This window comes from Nicrophorus vespilloides, unplaced genomic scaffold (genome assembly GCF_001412225.1).
Source record: "Nicrophorus vespilloides isolate i.1.1-1 unplaced genomic scaffold, Nicve_v1.0, whole genome shotgun sequence".
In the NCBI taxonomy this organism is placed as follows: Eukaryota; Metazoa; Arthropoda; class Insecta; order Coleoptera; family Silphidae; genus Nicrophorus; species Nicrophorus vespilloides.
Window position 1 is genome coordinate 272 of NW_017100007.1, and position 15157 is coordinate 15428.

Below are 15157 nucleotides of genomic sequence, written 5' to 3' on the forward strand. Positions count from 1 at the left end.
GTCGGGTGTATGTCATGTCTTTGTTTGTTCTTCTGTTTCAGGATTGATTTCTTTGTATTGTATGTCATGTCACTAATCGTTACGTTCCCTTTCAGGTACCTAGATCATAGCATTTCCTTCTATCCTAAACTTTCCTTATTTTCTTTTTGATTCCTCCCGGGTGTACGGTCGCGCGTTTGCTCTCATTTGCTGTGAATGAGAGCAACGGCTTCCACGTGGCCGCATGTCCAGGTGCTAATTCAAGGTATATCATCTTCTTTCGAAGATGATAACCAGGTATCAATTCAAGCGCAAAACAAAGCCTCTGAATTGATACAAGACCGTACGCATTTACCTTCTCGAGGTTGCACCTGTTTTTTTATACAGAAAATGTAACGGATCTAGTTTTTATCCGTTAGATTTATCATACGTTGGTTTATTTATAGGATTGAAATGAAATTGATTATTTCTAATTATTTAATACATATATACATTTATATATTTTACTTTACTCTTCTTCTTTACTGTCTTCCTTCTTTTCGTCAGTCTTCGTCGGAGCCACGTTTTTAACCTGAGTATTTAGAATCGGTATAGTTCTATTATTATATATCCTCGGTGGTCGTATTGGTGTGTGATGCCGTATGGGTGGCATCATCGGCTGCGGCACTGGTATATACTGTATATGTGGAATCAGGATCGGACCGTTCGATCTGAACATGTCCGGCATGTAGCGCGGCATCATATGAGGCGGTGGCGGAATCTTAAAACGATCACAAATCAATTCAATTTTTAAGAGTGCTACGAATACATACGAATGGTTCGTAAAAGCCGTGCGGTGCCGGTCGCGGATGTCTCACAGCAGGACTCCGAGATCTCTCCGGGGACCGGGAATGGTACCTCTTCGGTCTGTACTCTCCCGGCCTCAGTGGTGGAGATTTCCTTCTGTGCGTCGGTGGAGATCTCTCGTGGTGTTTCGGTGGCCTGTACTCGCCGGGCCTCAAAGGCGTTTGAGATCGTCTCCTCTCGGGACTTCTCGGGTACTTCTTCTTGTACTTGTAGTCGGGACTTCTGTAAGTAATCGAAAACACAACATGAATACATTCAATATAACAGCATTAATTACTGCTACCTTCTTCTGTTAGGTGACTGCGATTTCCTCCTGCTCGTCGCATATTCCTTATAATATTTCTCGCTAGGAGACCGAGACCTGCTCTTTCTGCGTTCCCTGGATCGCGAAGACGATCTCCTGTAGTACTTGGGAGACTTACTTCGTCCATCGCCATCGTACTTACGCGATTTACGTTCATTCGACCTCCGCGACTCCCTGCGACTTCTCGAAGAATCAGATATCTCGCTACTCTTCGAACGATCCCTAAATACAAACACCACATACCAATAATCCACTCTGTAAAACATTGAACACAAATAAAAAAAAACAAATCGAACCTGTAACGCCGACTGCTCGTGCTCTGGTATTCCCGAGACGTGCTTGGATAAGCATTGTCCTTCGAGCATCCCGGATGCGAAGGTGGGGCATGATTGTAGTACTCCTTAAAGAGTGCACTCGATTTCGGCCTAATTTACAAAAAACAAAACACAAATGTTAATTAAATTTTTTTCCTTCTTTGCAGAAATAAGCTAGTAATCCATGCCTGTCAACACTGTCCAAGCTTTCAGTCTCCAATTTAACAGCGTTCGCCTTCACATCGGCCCGGGAGAAGACAGGCACTCGGTTCGTACCTATAAAAACATTTTATTAAAGACATTAAATGCAATGACTTGACTTTCGAAAACCCTTTTGAAATCAAAAAAATATATATTTCTTCTGTCTTCTTAGATTCTATCTTCCCCAGTTTGTTCTTCCATCTCTTTGCATTAATCAAACACAAATAAGCAATAAACGTTTTCATAAACTAAATAATGACATTGAAATTGACGTTTTATCAAAAGCAGCATGCATGCATGATAGATAATTGATTGACTCAATATTTTAATTACTATATACTGGTTGAAATGTAAAGCGTAGTATAAACTTACATAATTGAATGTTCTTAAATCTTCTTTCTTCTTTCTTCTAACACTCAAGTCTTCGAAGGAATTCCTGTACATTGCTAGTTATATCTGTTATGAAAAGAATGTATTTAAAAACAATTTATTTGTTTATCTCTATGGAGATTTTTCTTCTTTTTTTTTTTGATATGTGTTAACAATACCATTCAAAAGATAATTCTTTTTTTTTTTTTTTTTGATATAATGATGAGAAGAAAACATGAATTTACCGTTGATATGAATTTTTAATGATTCGGGATCGAGTAGATCCCGTTTGAGCGGAGAGTCCTTCGTGGACTGATTTTGCTGAAAGTCGCCCCGTTTTATCGCGACCTTTATTGACTTGAGCAATTTCTCGTCGAAAACAACCGTATCTTCCATCGTGACGCCGCCGACCCCACACTGCACTGCAAAACAAACCGAAAACACCAGAATCCTATGATCTCTTTAAAATTATCAAAGTAACCTAAAAATAATGTATTGTATTTCTGTGTTTCAGAGTCAGAATGCAAAGAGCAGTGCTACCAAACAAAAGTTGACCACTGTCATCAACGCATCAATTTCTTCTTTGGAGATATGCAACTCAGCGTACGCATTTCGGTATGTTAATTATATCAAATCTACATCCAAAATTAGCTTTACTGTTTTTTGCTTGTCTGGAATTTGATGATTTTTAGAAAGTAGTCGATTTTACAAGGGAAGAAGAAAAATTGTTGAAGTTGGCAGCGCTTCACCTGTTTGCACCCTTTTGCACTTAGCGGTCAAATCAAATTTTTGTTTACTATTATGCACATGCATTTGTCGCACTTTTTACTTCTTTATCTTGTGCTGCACATTTCTAATTTAAAAAGTAGGACTCGATTTGAACACAGGCGAATATGGAAAATATTGAATTCGACGCGAGGTTGCTGAAGTCGATTAAAATTGCAATTAAACGTAGCGATTTGCAAACAAATGATTCCTCCAACCAGACAATTGCGACAATTATCAAACGGGATCTGCTCGAACCAGAATCATTGAATATCAATTTCTGCTGTAAGTTGATTTATTATTCAAACACTCGTTATCATAATAATATTACGAACAATAACATTTTTATAGCTACAAATCGATTGCCAATGTTCTCCAGGTGTGATATCAAGGAGAACACTGTTAAATTGGAAGATGACATAGTACTCGGGTATGTGTTTATTAAGCCCCTATATAAAGACAGCAAATAATTATTGTGCTTTGTAATTAGACAAAAGTCCAGTGAGATATTTCCGAGCTTCTATAATCGTGCTCCATCTTTGGATTCTGAATGTGTGAGCAGATCAAGGGAATCGAATAATCGACGATCAAAGAGGTTCGTTTTATTGTGTATGTTGTTACGATGATTGCATTAAGAATGTGTGTGTTTATTTAGAGATCGTTCAGAGAGTAGAGAAAAAAGTTCTTCTCCGAGAGGTCGGCACAAATCGAGAAGACATAATAGTAGACAGGTCAGATCAAGGGAATCGAATAATCAAGATGACATAGTACTCGGGTATGTGTTTATTAACCCTGTATATAAAGACAGCTAAAAATTATTGTGCTTTGTAATTAGACAAAAGTCTAGTGAGATATTTCCGAGCTTCTATAATCGTGCTCCATCTTTGGATTCTGAATGTGTGAGCAGATCAAGGGAATCGAATAATCGACGTTCAAAGAGGTTCGTTTTAATGTATATGTTGTTACGTTGATTGCATTAAGAATGTTTGTGTTTATTTAGAGATCGTTCAGAGAGTAGAGAAAAAAGTTCTTCTCCGAGAGGTCGGCACAAATCGAGAAGACGTAATAGTAGGCGGGTCAGATCAAGGGAATCGAATAATCAAGATGACATAGTACTCGGGTATGTGTTTATTAACCCCCTATATAAAGACAGCAAATTATTATTGTGCTTTGTAATTAGTCAAAAGTCTAGTCAGATATTTCCGAGCTTCTATAATCGTGCTCCATCTTTGGATTCTGAATGTGTGAGCAGATCAAGGAAATCGAATAATCGACGTTCAAAGAGGTTCGTTTTATTGTATATGTTGTTACATTGATTGGATTAAGAATGTTTGTGTTTATTTAGAGATCGTTCAGAGAGTAGAGAAAAAAGTTCTTCTCCGAGAGGTCAGCACAAATCGAGAAGACGTAATAGAAGGCGGGTTAGGAGCAAGTCTCGTTCGCAAGATAGAAGGTAATTGATGCAGTTGTAAATAAAATTTGATATAAATCTGATTAATTGTAGAAGCCGCAACGATTACAATCCTAATACGAGGTATCAGAGGAGACGATCTCGAACGCCACCAAATAATTACGAAACGTACACAAGGACATCTCCACCACAAGAGTACATACCGAAAGCTCAATATACAGGATATTACAAACCAACAGTATGTTTAATACACTTTAATCTACTTTAAATACTCAATTCTATTGTTTTAGTACGGCGAATTTCCATCACCGGAATACATGTACAACATATCTTACGATCAAATGATGATGCCGAACATCCAATACGTCGCTGTACAGCTGCCACCGCAAGACGAGTCTTCAATGTAATGACAGTTAGGAAGAAGCGAAGAAGAAAAAAACTACGATGAGAGAAATGATTTTAATTTAACTTAATTAAGGCATGTAAATATAAAAAAAGGATTCTGAAAGAAACAGAACGGAAAATATATGTTATGGATTATTTGAAGACCATGGTGTCCAGCATAGCTCCCAGACATTGCACGATGTTGTTGGTCATCAGCACGTCGACCTTCTCCTCTAAATGCCTCTTCGGATCCTGCTTTCCCACATTCTTGATTGCCAGCTGCTCTGGCGTCATCTTCTCCTCCTCCTCCAACGCCTTGTTATAGTTCTTCGCCAGATCCAACATATCCGAAACTGTCCTCTCGTTCACAGAGCAATTTTCGGTGTAATTTGCGAGCGTGAGACCGTCCATCCACGACTTTTTGTGCAGATTCAGCAGCATCTTCTGCTCGAGCTCGTTTTTCCTGTAATTGATACTGATCGAATAGTAGTGCCTGTTCAGGCCGTGGATGAGCGCCTGCACGGACGGCTTCTGCAGATGTCCCAAGTTGGAGGTGGTCTGTCTGGGCTCCTGACCCAAAACCATCATGTTCGGATTGATTAACCTGCGAGAAAAAAACGAACGAATCAAGCTATGAGGTGAGATGCAATTGAAATGAGTTTACCTGAATGCATCGATTACGACTTTGCCTTTCACAGATTGGATGGGGTCGACGACGACGGCGACAGCGCGCTCGGACAAAGCTTCGAAAGATTGCTGGGTGTTGATGTCCACACCGGACAACCAACATCCGAATCCGGGATGGGAATGGTACCAGCCCACCACCATCTCGGGTCTTCCGGTCTGTCTTAGCATGTCCAACATTTTCGCTTGGAAAACTGGATCCACTGCCTCCACGCTGACTCCAGTTCCAGTCTGCGGCATCGCGAAAACATCTATCACACGTACGGTGTAATCATCCACGAATTCACCTGCACACAATGACCAGTCATAATTTAGGTTATGTTTACTCGAATCTCACTCGCAATTCTAATTACCCAGCATCAAACCCATGACTTCCATAGGTACACCAGCTCTGCCGTGTTTGAGCATCTTCAGCAGTGCCAGAGATGAGATGTACACCTGTTCGGCGGTATCGACGACGGGAGCGTCGGATGGTGGCGGGGCTTGCGAGAGCCCCGGCATACCGCCACCTAAACGCAATAGTCTGTCCATAGCGTCTCGAAAACTCTGCAATTCCGGAAAAGAACGTTAATTTTAACAACCACGAAAATTCCGTTTAATGCTCACGATGTGAAACTTAACACTGGGCAGAAAGAAAACAACGACAGACCCCTACGTCAAAACACGAAACTGCAAAATCATGGATTGCTCAACGAAACAATGAAGCAGCAAACGTCAATTTGATTGGACAGTGAACCGCCAGATGGTTTACAACAACCCGTAAGTTTACATAATTTTACATATTCCTGTTGGAAAATCTTAATGCAAAGTACATTAACGATTATCTATTAACATTTCATTATTACATGAATTTAATAATTGAACCATTTGATCCAATTACGAAAATAATTTAAAACATCTCTTCTAGTAATCCACAGATGACGCTAGTTGATACATTCATTTAAGCAGATTGTTTATTAGTCCAATTGGTTTACGTTATTACTTTATAATTGATATAAATCGAATGGTTCAATTCAATTGTTAATATAGTTTAAATTTACTTTAAATATGATCCAATTCGATTTGAATTGGAAATTTATATTTTCAATGGGATCGAATTGGAAAATATTCATTTGATTATTAAAACGGTCCAATTCGTTCAAATCACCTGTGGATTTAAATATTTTTTTCTTTAAGTTGGTTCCAAGTTTTTAATTATGTTTTCGGTGTGCGGTGTTTGCTACTTTGATTCATTTTAATGCGTTGCATGTTTTAACCGCACCGTGCAACGCATCATAATAATAACAATAACGAGTTCAGTAGGTAACACGAAAATCTAACTGTAATTATTTCTATTTTATTTTTGTTGCAGTAGCGAACAATTTCGGAACATTGCGGTGAAGTTTGCCGGGATCGCGTTCGAGCGTTCACTGATTCCTATTGGTTCACCGATTCCTATTGGTTTACATTCAAGTTCAAGTTCAGTTTGTCTCGGAAGACGGCGTCGCGTGTCTCGCCGTTAACTTCAGTTCGTTTTCTGACGTGTGTGTGTGTGCGCGCCGCTGGGTGACAGTTTATTACTGTTCATTGTGTATCTTCCGAGTAGTGACGGAGAGACTCGGTCGGTTGCTGCGACGTGTAATAAAGCCAACGCACCTGCACCCGTGTCTTCGTGTTTTTGCGGCGGTGAAAATGTAACAGCGACGATCGGGGAAAATATGCAATTGGACTGATACATCGTCTGCGCCCACGCACCAAACACACATAGAGCCAGAGCAGCCCCAGCTACGATCCACTGCCAACTGCACTGCTTTCACCTGTTTCTCCTCTTATCCATCAACGCTGCGTTGTTTATTTCGTTAATTGGGTGTTGTTGTTGTTGTTATTGTTGTCGGACGTTGTGCTGTTGTTTCCTGCGAGATAGCAGGATGTTGCACAGCAAACTGAGGATCCACACGTGCAGAGTGATCCTGCTCACGTCGCTCGTCTGGTTCCTGCTCGTCGTCTTCATACTCAACTTCTATTCAGACTGCATCGGAAGCAACTGCAAAAGAGATGGGGAGTACAATGTGGAATTGCCTCAGGCCAGCATGCAGAAGAGAGGCAAGGATTATGACTTCAATGATGCCAACGAGGAGCAGAACCGCTTCGACAAGGAGCCAGACAATCAAAGGTGAGCAACACTCGGCAGCATACTTATACTGTATATACATTTTTCTTTTCATTGATTCACGAAACCCTTGTTTCAGCTTGGATAAGTTTGATGGGATGAGCAGTAAATACAAAAAGTCTGAGTTGAAGAGGTGGAGACCTGCGCCGACTGTGATACCCAAGGGCAGCTTGCCAGGAGAGCATGGTAAACCTGTTGTTATCCCACCTGAGAAGCAGGCCCTGATGAAGGAGAAGTTCAAGCTGAATCAGTTCAACTTGCTGGCCAGTGACATGATCTCCCTGAATAGATCCCTTGCTGATGTCAGATTGGAAGGGTGAGTTTCTCTTTATTTCGTTTTTCATTCAGTCTAAATGAGATACACCCATCAGAGGAATGTTAATTCCTTACAACTAATTGCCAAAGGCCATTCATACAATATCTATAATTAACAATATGTGCACTTGCTCTATTTAATTGCTAAATAATGAAATATTTATATATGAATCAAATTTCATGATTCCATAATGCAACAGTTCAAATTATTACTTTCCTGCTTGTCTTAAGTAACGATTTACTTGCGTTTCCTTTATCTACTACTTAATATTATCTAGACATTTCCATAATGGTCTTTCAAATATTCGTAGATTAGAATTACCTTTTCCAGGTACACTAATCAGTTTCTAAGTGTATTCCTAAACCGGTACGCGGTCAAAATTCGAAATTCTTATTATGTTTTTTTTTTGCGACGGACTTTGAGCGCGACTCTTAATCCTTTTTGGCTTCAGATAAGAATTCGGCTTGAGCGTTTTCTTGGCTCAAACGCGAATCGATTTCCTCGTAAACATTATCTACTTTATTTGGCCCAATAGTTGTGTTTTGGAATCGAGTTATCTGCAAATCAATTTGAAAATTGGCATTAATAGCATTTTGTGTTATCGTTCGGCCGATTCAAAGAATTGTTTATAATCGAACTTTAATAAGTTTAAAATCGCGCTTTTAGAGATAAGCCGTATTATTGTTTAATTTATTTTATCGCAATTGTCTTTTTTTTTTATTTATTGGCGGTATTAAGTAAGTAAGTCGGTAATGCCGGGGACTTATGATTTACGTCACCCGTGGCAACCAATCTTGTTTTTAATATTATTATTATTTGGAGATATGCAGAAGAGAGATCGTGTTGTTAATAATAATCAATTAAGACGAGGAGTAGTGATTTGAGGATGTTACAAAGAAAGCATTTATTTCGATGTTGTCTATTAAGTATGTCTGTAATGCAACGCTCGTGCTCTTGATTGGCGTCTCCCATGGCAACAACTATCATTGATGTTTACACGCGTAATTAGCACGTTAGAAAAGTAGATCAATTTTGTTTTAGGGTAATTATCAGTACAATATTGTGTGAAATTAAGATCTAGTTGAAGACTAATTACACTTTGTTATGTGTCACCCGTTGATTTTGCAAAGAAAGAGCGTCAGCCAGGTCGATGCAGTGCTGTAATAAGTGGAATCTAATTGTAGTTTAATTTGGTGTCCGCATTTGGCTTTACGAGTGTGTCGTGAATGCATGTGCGTGCGGCGGCGGGGGGGGTATTGTGGCCTAATGAGGTATTTGATGAATTGAAAATAATTAACGTCTCTTCGAGTCCTTCTCTCTCTGTCTGTCTTGTGTTTTCCATTATTTACGTGGCGTCGCGTTGCGGGTGCGAGAGAGAGAGAGAGATAGGCGACGGTCTTATGAAAATGTCAAGTGAAAGTTCGAAAATAGCCTCTCTCGTCAAAGGACACACACATACACAGACATACATAAGCTTCTCGCCCGAGCGCCCCCTTCGCCTTTGCAATAAGATTGCATCTATTAGACCTTGACGTGTCATCAACACCATCATCATCATCGTAGTATTCCATGCTCGTAGTCGTCGATTGTCTTAAGGGTTTTCGCGTGGTATGCGTCTAGAAAAGCAAATAACGAATTTTCGGTTTTCACAATTCAAGCTTTATCTTACTTTGGAAGAATTAAATTTGTTTTGCATCTTTTGCTAAGATTATCGTTGCACGCGGACGTTGGTTGCGGCGAATTCCGAAAGATGCAATTAACATTGATAGTTGGGATTCTTGTGTTTGCGTATAATTACATAAACAAAAAGTAAACGCTCATGACCGAATCCTTGCGTTCTTAGATCAGTTGAAATGTATGCGATCCTCGTTCCACATACTTCTCACATTGAATTCGCGCTCCTTCAGACTCAAGGTGTTTTCGCTTTTCGGTCGATCGTACATCTACAATTACTTCTTCAATTTTCTATGTAAACCTTTTTGTATTTCATTCGTCTCGCTCCAAACCATTAGATAAACATGAGATTGTGATTTTCAACGCCAGTTCAAACATATTCCTGTTGTGCAGACATCAAATTTAAGTGTTTCGTACGAAGTCGTCCTTGGCATCGCAATTTCCTATAAATTGTAACCCGGGGACCTTGAATTATTCAATCGATCCGAAGGAAACACAAAACCGCTTCAATATTCATCCGATGGAATCGCATTGTTGTGTCCTCTCGCGATACTGTTTCTATTTGACCGATTATTGCTGCACACGCGATTTCTTCGAATTCTTCCACACTCCGACGACCGCGACAAATAACGTTGTTAGTTCGTTTGGGGGCGTCGCCGGATCGCGACACGCCCCCTTCTGCGATTCTCTTGCCAAACGCCGAAATTACGCGAACGCTGCGTCGGTTCTTGCCTCATCCGGGTCGCATAATGCCACGGATTAAGTCGTGAATCGTTTCGTGGCGAGGTGGAACAACAATAAGAGAGAGAATAGTAATAATAATGAGGAGGAAAGAAAAAAAAAATAGAATTTTCGACGACGACGACAATGGTTTATTTATATTTTATGATTAGTGCGCGCATTTGCATAAAGAATTTGCGTTGTTGCTAAGGCAATACTATTGGTAACCAAAGAAATGTGCGTCGTTTGTTATCTAATCCTAATTCATGCTATTTTTCGAAATGTCTTGAACGCTTCGTTTATCGGTCGCATTGTTTTATTGTTGTTGTCTCTGTATGTATTATGAATCCAAGTTTTGCTTTGTCTTAGGATTATTGCTTTATATGATAAGACTAATTCCTTAATGTTTATTGCACGCAATCACTCAATAATATATTATTGGAATCTATTGATAAAATACAAAATTATTGTTATTTAGACAACCAAATGAACTTTATATGATGGAATAGAAACTTTGGTTAATAAATAAGCTAATTTCTACTTCTAGAGGTAATGATTTAATTAACAAATATAATTAGAGAATAACAGCAGGTGTGGAAAGTTTCTCCTATGTGTATTAACTTGGTTTCAATTCTTGTAATTTGCAGATGCAAGGACAAGAAGTACGCTCAACTGCTGCCAACCACTTCCATAGTTATAGTGTTCCACAATGAGGCTTGGACGACGCTGCTGCGAACCGTCTGGAGCGCCATCAATCGGTCTCCGAGGCCACTGCTGAAGGAGATTATCCTCGTCGACGATGCCAGCGAAAGAGGTGAGAAGAATATTTGAATTGAATTGATTTGAACCCGTTTGTTCGTTTTCTCAGATCACTTGGGCAGGAAATTGGAAGAGTACGTGAAGACGCTTCCTGTACCCGTTCACGTGTTCCGCACTGAAAAGCGTTCCGGTCTGATAAGGGCGCGTCTGCTGGGCGCCAAGCACGTGAAGGGTCAAGTGATAACATTCCTGGACGCCCACTGCGAATGCACGGAAGGATGGTTGGAACCGTTACTGGCGCGAATCGTGGAAGATCGCAAAACTGTCGTCTGTCCGATCATCGACGTCATCTCCGACGAGACGTTCGAGTACATTTCCGCCTCGGACATGACCTGGGGCGGATTCAATTGGAAGTTGAATTTTAGATGGTACAACACTTCTTCGTAATCATTGAAATAAAAGTACTTGATTGTTCGTTCGATTCCAGGTATCGCGTACCACAGAGGGAGATGGACAGGCGTGGCGGAGATAGGACCGCCCCCTTGAGAACGCCTACGATGGCCGGAGGTCTCTTCGCCATAGATCGCGACTACTTCTACGAGATCGGCTCTTACGACGAGGGCATGGACATCTGGGGCGGAGAAAACCTCGAGATGAGTTTCAGGGTAATGTTGACTTTGCTTTCCGTTTATTATATCTTTCTCCATCGAACTCCCTCGATTTCTTCCACGTTTCCTCTCCAAAATGGAGATGGGACAAAAAATACAGCAGTCATTGTTTATAAATAATGAAGCGATTTGTCGTAATGAGATATATATTTATTAATAACTTATTTTTCTGTTCCAATTCTCGCGTTTCGCGGCGCTTTTCTACCTCCCTTCTCACTGTCTCATTCTGCTACTACGTACGGTCGCGGTGTGCGTATAGATCTGGCAGTGCGGCGGCATCCTGGAGATAATCCCGTGCTCGCACGTGGGGCACGTGTTCAGGGACAAATCCCCTTACACGTTCCCCGGCGGCGTGTCCAAGATCGTTCTGCACAATGCGGCGCGTGTCGCCGAAGTCTGGATGGACGAATGGAAAGACTTCTACTACGCCATGAACCCAGGTTTGAACAAAACAACAACAAAAAAAAGACAAATCACCAGGTCGAACCAACATCATAGTTATAGCTAGATAGATTTAAAGCGAAACGAAAAGGGGACGCAACATACTTGATTGAATTTGGTCGAGGCGCGCGGGGCAAATACGTCAATCATAATGAAAAGATAGAAAGAAAAAACACGATTAACTCCTCCGCTTAACACAGAATAATCTTTGTAAATTAATTAATCTCGACTCGACTTGTGGTATTCGCGTTTGTTTTAATTAATTGGATACTAATCGCTTGTTTATTTATATGTATGAATCGATGAATTGGCGGAGCTCTTTCATGTCACTAACAACAAGCATTTGACTATTAACGGTAACTTAGTGGGCGGAGCTAAAACGTTTGACTGCGAGCAAAGAGCATGGGCGGCGACTAATTACATGAGAAAGCTCTGCCAATTATTCTCTCTTTACACCAGTGGTTCTTAACCCTAATCCCCCCACACACTATTCCTACAATATCCATTGAATTTCCAACGTTCCTTACATTTCATCAAGGAAGAAGAACTCACTGCTGTTAACTATATAATTATTAATATTGTTTTCTTTATTATTATTATTGATGTGTGTAAATTTGTTGCGACTGTGCTAACTGCATGATTTCTTTCATCTCACATATACATCTAACATTTGCGAAAACAAACAAACAAACAAAAAACGTGTAAAATGAAGGTGTGGATGTGCGGGGGGACGCTGGAAATCGCGACCTGTTCACATGTTGGTCACGTGTTCCGAAAATCGACGCCGTATTCGTTCCCCGGAGGAACCAGTCGCATCGTCAACCATAACAACGCCCGCCTCGCCGAGGTCTGGCTCGACCAATGGAAGGACTTCTACTATAACATTAACCCAGGTTACTAAGCTGACACAGATTTGCCATATGCACTAATCGGCAACTTCCGCTGCGTGCGTGCGTGTGTTTTCTTCTTTTTGTCGTTTGCATGGCCTCTTTTATTTTTCGATCCGCTTCTCTTTTGTGCATGGTCATTTGTATACATAGAACATTTGTGTTTCTCTCTGTCTCTCTTTTAGCTTTTTTTTATATCATTTTATTTTGTTTGTTACACGTGTTTGCGTACCCTGTTCCCCCTCCCGCCCGATAATTTGCAATGATTCGAGAAGCACAGTTTGTCATTACTTCTATTGCATTCTACTTCAATTTTTTTCGACATCTTTGAAGCACGTTTCATTTTGAATTATTGCAATTGCGAGTGCTCGCTTTAGTTCTATTCGCGTCGCTACGACTACTTGTGTGTACACCGAGTTTGTGTGTTCATTTAGGTGCGAGGAGCGTGCCCGTCGGTGATGTGACCGCGCGCAAAAACTTGCGCGACAAATTGCAGTGCAAGACCTTCAGATGGTACCTGGAGCATGTGTATCCGGAATCGCAGATGCCTTTGGATTACTACTACTTGGGTGATGTAATAACGATGCATTTTAGAAAAGGTTCTAGGAATTGTTCTCACGTTTTTTTTGTTTATTGTCTTTTTCAGATTAGGAACGAGGAGACGACGACTTGCTTGGACACGATGGGTCGCAAGGCCGGCGAGAATCTGGGCATGACGTACTGTCACAACCTGGGCGGTAACCAGGTGTTTGCGTACACGAAGAGGCAACAGATCATGGCCGACGACAATTGCCTGGATGCCAGTCGCAAGAACGGACCAATCAAATTGGTGCGTTGCCACGGGATGGGCGGTAACCAGGCTTGGGTCTACGACGATGAGGTATTGATGTCACGCATAGTCGTCGTTGCACGTCGATCTAACTAACTGTTACTTCCTTTTGTTGTAGGATAAAACGATAAAGCACGTCAACACCGGTCAGTGCTTGCAGAAGCCGGATTCGGCTGATATGAATTTGCCACTGCTGAGGCCCTGCAAGTTCGAGAGCGCGGGTCAAAAGTGGATAATGAGCAGCGAGTTCAAATGGCAGGCGCACAACTACAAGGAGGATCGGCGGTAATTTCGAAGTGCGTGCGCGCTCTCGAGACTAAAAGAAAGAATGGACAAAGAAGGTTGTTCCTCTCTTCTTTTTTTACACACTCACACACAAACAAGAACATCCGACACGCAACATTCTAATTTTATATTACTTTCTCTTTTGAATCTCCAACGAATCGTCTTCTTAATTTTTTCCAATCAATTCCCGCATCGACCATTCCAAAAGTATTAGTGATTATATTGTTGTATATCCCTTTTACACACTATATATATATATACATACATACGTAATATTAAGGACTTGAAAAGAAACAACAACAGAGTGAGAGTGATGAGTAATTGCCATTTTTTTTTATAAATGTAAATACAAGGTAATTGTTAATTTTGTGCGCGATGTAGGAGTGGCCTATTTCATTCCTTGGGCGGAGTCGTAAAGTGCTCTACTACTACTACTATTATTATTATTGTTATAATTGAAATGAACGAAACGAAACAGGTAAAGTGTAATACTGCTGCTTGTTTATCTTTTCTTCATCCTTTTTTTTTAAATTTACATTTTAAGAGTATTTATGATATTTAAAGAAAAGAGAGAAAACCATATCAATATACAATATCTGGTGCAAAACTGAAATGAAAGTTATTCCAAGCAATATACTGTTGGGTTGTTGTTAGGTGTAAGTGTTCGGTAAAACTTTCAAAGTGCCCTAATTTATTGTTTTGCTCATGTAAATAGGTTTATATATTTGTATAATGTTATTGGCATAATTTTGATTATTGCTGCCGCACGAGACGGACGGACGAACGGACAATCATGAATGATCTTCGCATGAATTCTTGTTATCATCGTCATCATCATCGATTATAATGAACATTTCTCTCTCTACCACCCGCCTCCTCCTCCTTTTCCATACATATGTTATACATGTAAGAAGAGAGAGACTAGTGACATATCGGCATCGAACATCGTGTTTTTTTCTATATATATATATATTTTATTGTAACATGACCTGAACAACACCGGACAAAATAATGATTGATTTCTTTTGTATACGTAAAAATAGGCTAGGTGGTGGTGCAATCCATAGCTTAAACAAATTCGATTTAAAAAAAAAAGTATATTAGAACGTAAGGAGAATATATCATGTAAATAAACTGAAATAAAACGGAAACAGTGAACGAGACAGAGAGCA

The 15157-nt window shown here is 40.3% G+C and overlaps 4 protein-coding genes across 8 annotated transcripts; 2 read left to right on the forward strand and 2 right to left on the reverse strand.

The window, feature by feature from the left end:
- Nucleotides 1–449: 449 nt before the first annotated feature.
- LOC108566609 (serine/arginine repetitive matrix protein 1-like) lies at nt 450–2533 on the reverse strand. Its single transcript, XM_017926593.1, has 6 exons — nt 2259–2533; nt 1632–1719; nt 1426–1554; nt 1109–1351; nt 792–1047; nt 450–739 (listed from the first exon to the last, which is right to left on the reverse strand). Exons 1-6 carry the CDS (start codon nt 2407–2409, stop codon nt 488–490), a joined length of 1119 nt encoding a protein of 372 aa, XP_017782082.1. The 5' UTR covers nt 2410–2533; the 3' UTR covers nt 450–487.
- Nucleotides 2534–2546: 13 nt separating this feature from the next.
- Nucleotides 2547–4680, forward strand: LOC108566608 (uncharacterized protein DDB_G0287625-like). Of its 4 annotated transcripts, none has more exons than XM_017926589.1 (11): nt 2547–2628; nt 2883–3063; nt 3130–3208; nt 3269–3373; nt 3434–3553; nt 3614–3718; nt 3779–3898; nt 3959–4063; nt 4124–4231; nt 4280–4427; nt 4480–4680. In XM_017926589.1, the coding sequence occupies exons 2-11, from the start codon at nt 2907–2909 to the stop codon at nt 4594–4596; spliced, it is 1164 nt and encodes a 387-aa protein (XP_017782078.1). In that variant the 5' UTR covers nt 2547–2628; nt 2883–2906; the 3' UTR covers nt 4597–4680. The 4 variants fall into 4 exon arrangements, with proteins under 4 accessions (XP_017782078.1, XP_017782079.1, XP_017782081.1 ...); XM_017926590.1 differs by having other exon boundaries at nt 2605–2628; nt 2706–3063; nt 4283–4427; XM_017926592.1 differs by lacking the exons at nt 3779–3898; nt 3959–4063 and having other exon boundaries at nt 2605–2628; nt 2706–3063.
- LOC108566610 (26S proteasome non-ATPase regulatory subunit 14) lies at nt 4645–5963 on the reverse strand. Its single transcript, XM_017926595.1, has 4 exons — nt 5864–5963; nt 5611–5803; nt 5238–5544; nt 4645–5177 (listed from the first exon to the last, which is right to left on the reverse strand). The coding sequence occupies exons 2-4, from the start codon at nt 5786–5788 to the stop codon at nt 4727–4729; spliced, it is 936 nt and encodes a 311-aa protein (XP_017782084.1). The 5' UTR covers nt 5789–5803; nt 5864–5963; the 3' UTR covers nt 4645–4726.
- A 779-nt stretch (nt 5964–6742) lies between these two features.
- Nucleotides 6743–15152, forward strand: LOC108566607 (polypeptide N-acetylgalactosaminyltransferase 5). 2 transcript variants are annotated; one of them, XM_017926588.1, is made up of 9 exons: nt 6743–7409; nt 7486–7722; nt 10764–10930; nt 10985–11303; nt 11363–11540; nt 11803–11983; nt 13306–13445; nt 13518–13751; nt 13819–15152. In XM_017926588.1, exons 1-9 carry the CDS (start codon nt 7165–7167, stop codon nt 13987–13989), a joined length of 1872 nt encoding a protein of 623 aa, XP_017782077.1. In that variant the 5' UTR covers nt 6743–7164; the 3' UTR covers nt 13990–15152. The 2 variants fall into 2 exon arrangements, with proteins under 2 accessions (XP_017782077.1, XP_017782076.1); XM_017926587.1 differs by lacking the exon at nt 11803–11983 and adding an exon at nt 12697–12877.
- Nucleotides 15153–15157: the final 5 nt, after the last annotated feature.

Coding starts and splice junctions, on each gene's coding strand:
- LOC108566609 (XM_017926593.1), bottom strand. CDS start 2,409: ATGGAAGATACGGTTGTTTTCGACGAGAAATTGCTCAAGTCAATAAAG. Junction 1,555..1,631: donor AGCTTGGACAGTGTTGACAG/GCATGGATTACT, acceptor TTTGTAAATTAG/GCCGAAATCGAGTGCACTCT. Junction 1,352..1,425: donor ACGAGCAGTCGGCGTTACAG/GTTCGATTTGTT, acceptor GTTTGTATTTAG/GGATCGTTCGAAGAGTAGCG.
- LOC108566608 (XM_017926589.1), top strand. CDS start 2,907: ATGGAAAATATTGAATTCGACGCGAGGTTGCTGAAGTCGATTAAAATT. Junction 3,554..3,613: donor CAAGATGACATAGTACTCGG/GTATGTGTTTAT, acceptor CTTTGTAATTAG/ACAAAAGTCTAGTGAGATAT. Junction 4,064..4,123: donor AATAATCGACGTTCAAAGAG/GTTCGTTTTATT, acceptor GTGTTTATTTAG/AGATCGTTCAGAGAGTAGAG.
- LOC108566607 (XM_017926588.1), top strand. CDS start 7,165: ATGTTGCACAGCAAACTGAGGATCCACACGTGCAGAGTGATCCTGCTC. Junction 7,723..10,763: donor GCTGATGTCAGATTGGAAGG/GTGAGTTTCTCT, acceptor TGTAATTTGCAG/ATGCAAGGACAAGAAGTACG. Junction 13,752..13,818: donor CTTGGGTCTACGACGATGAG/GTATTGATGTCA, acceptor CTTTTGTTGTAG/GATAAAACGATAAAGCACGT.
- LOC108566610 (XM_017926595.1), bottom strand. CDS start 5,788: ATGGACAGACTATTGCGTTTAGGTGGCGGTATGCCGGGGCTCTCGCAA. Junction 5,545..5,610: donor AGTCATGGGTTTGATGCTGG/GTAATTAGAATT, acceptor CATTGTGTGCAG/GTGAATTCGTGGATGATTAC. Junction 5,178..5,237: donor GTCGTAATCGATGCATTCAG/GTAAACTCATTT, acceptor TTTTTCTCGCAG/GTTAATCAATCCGAACATGA.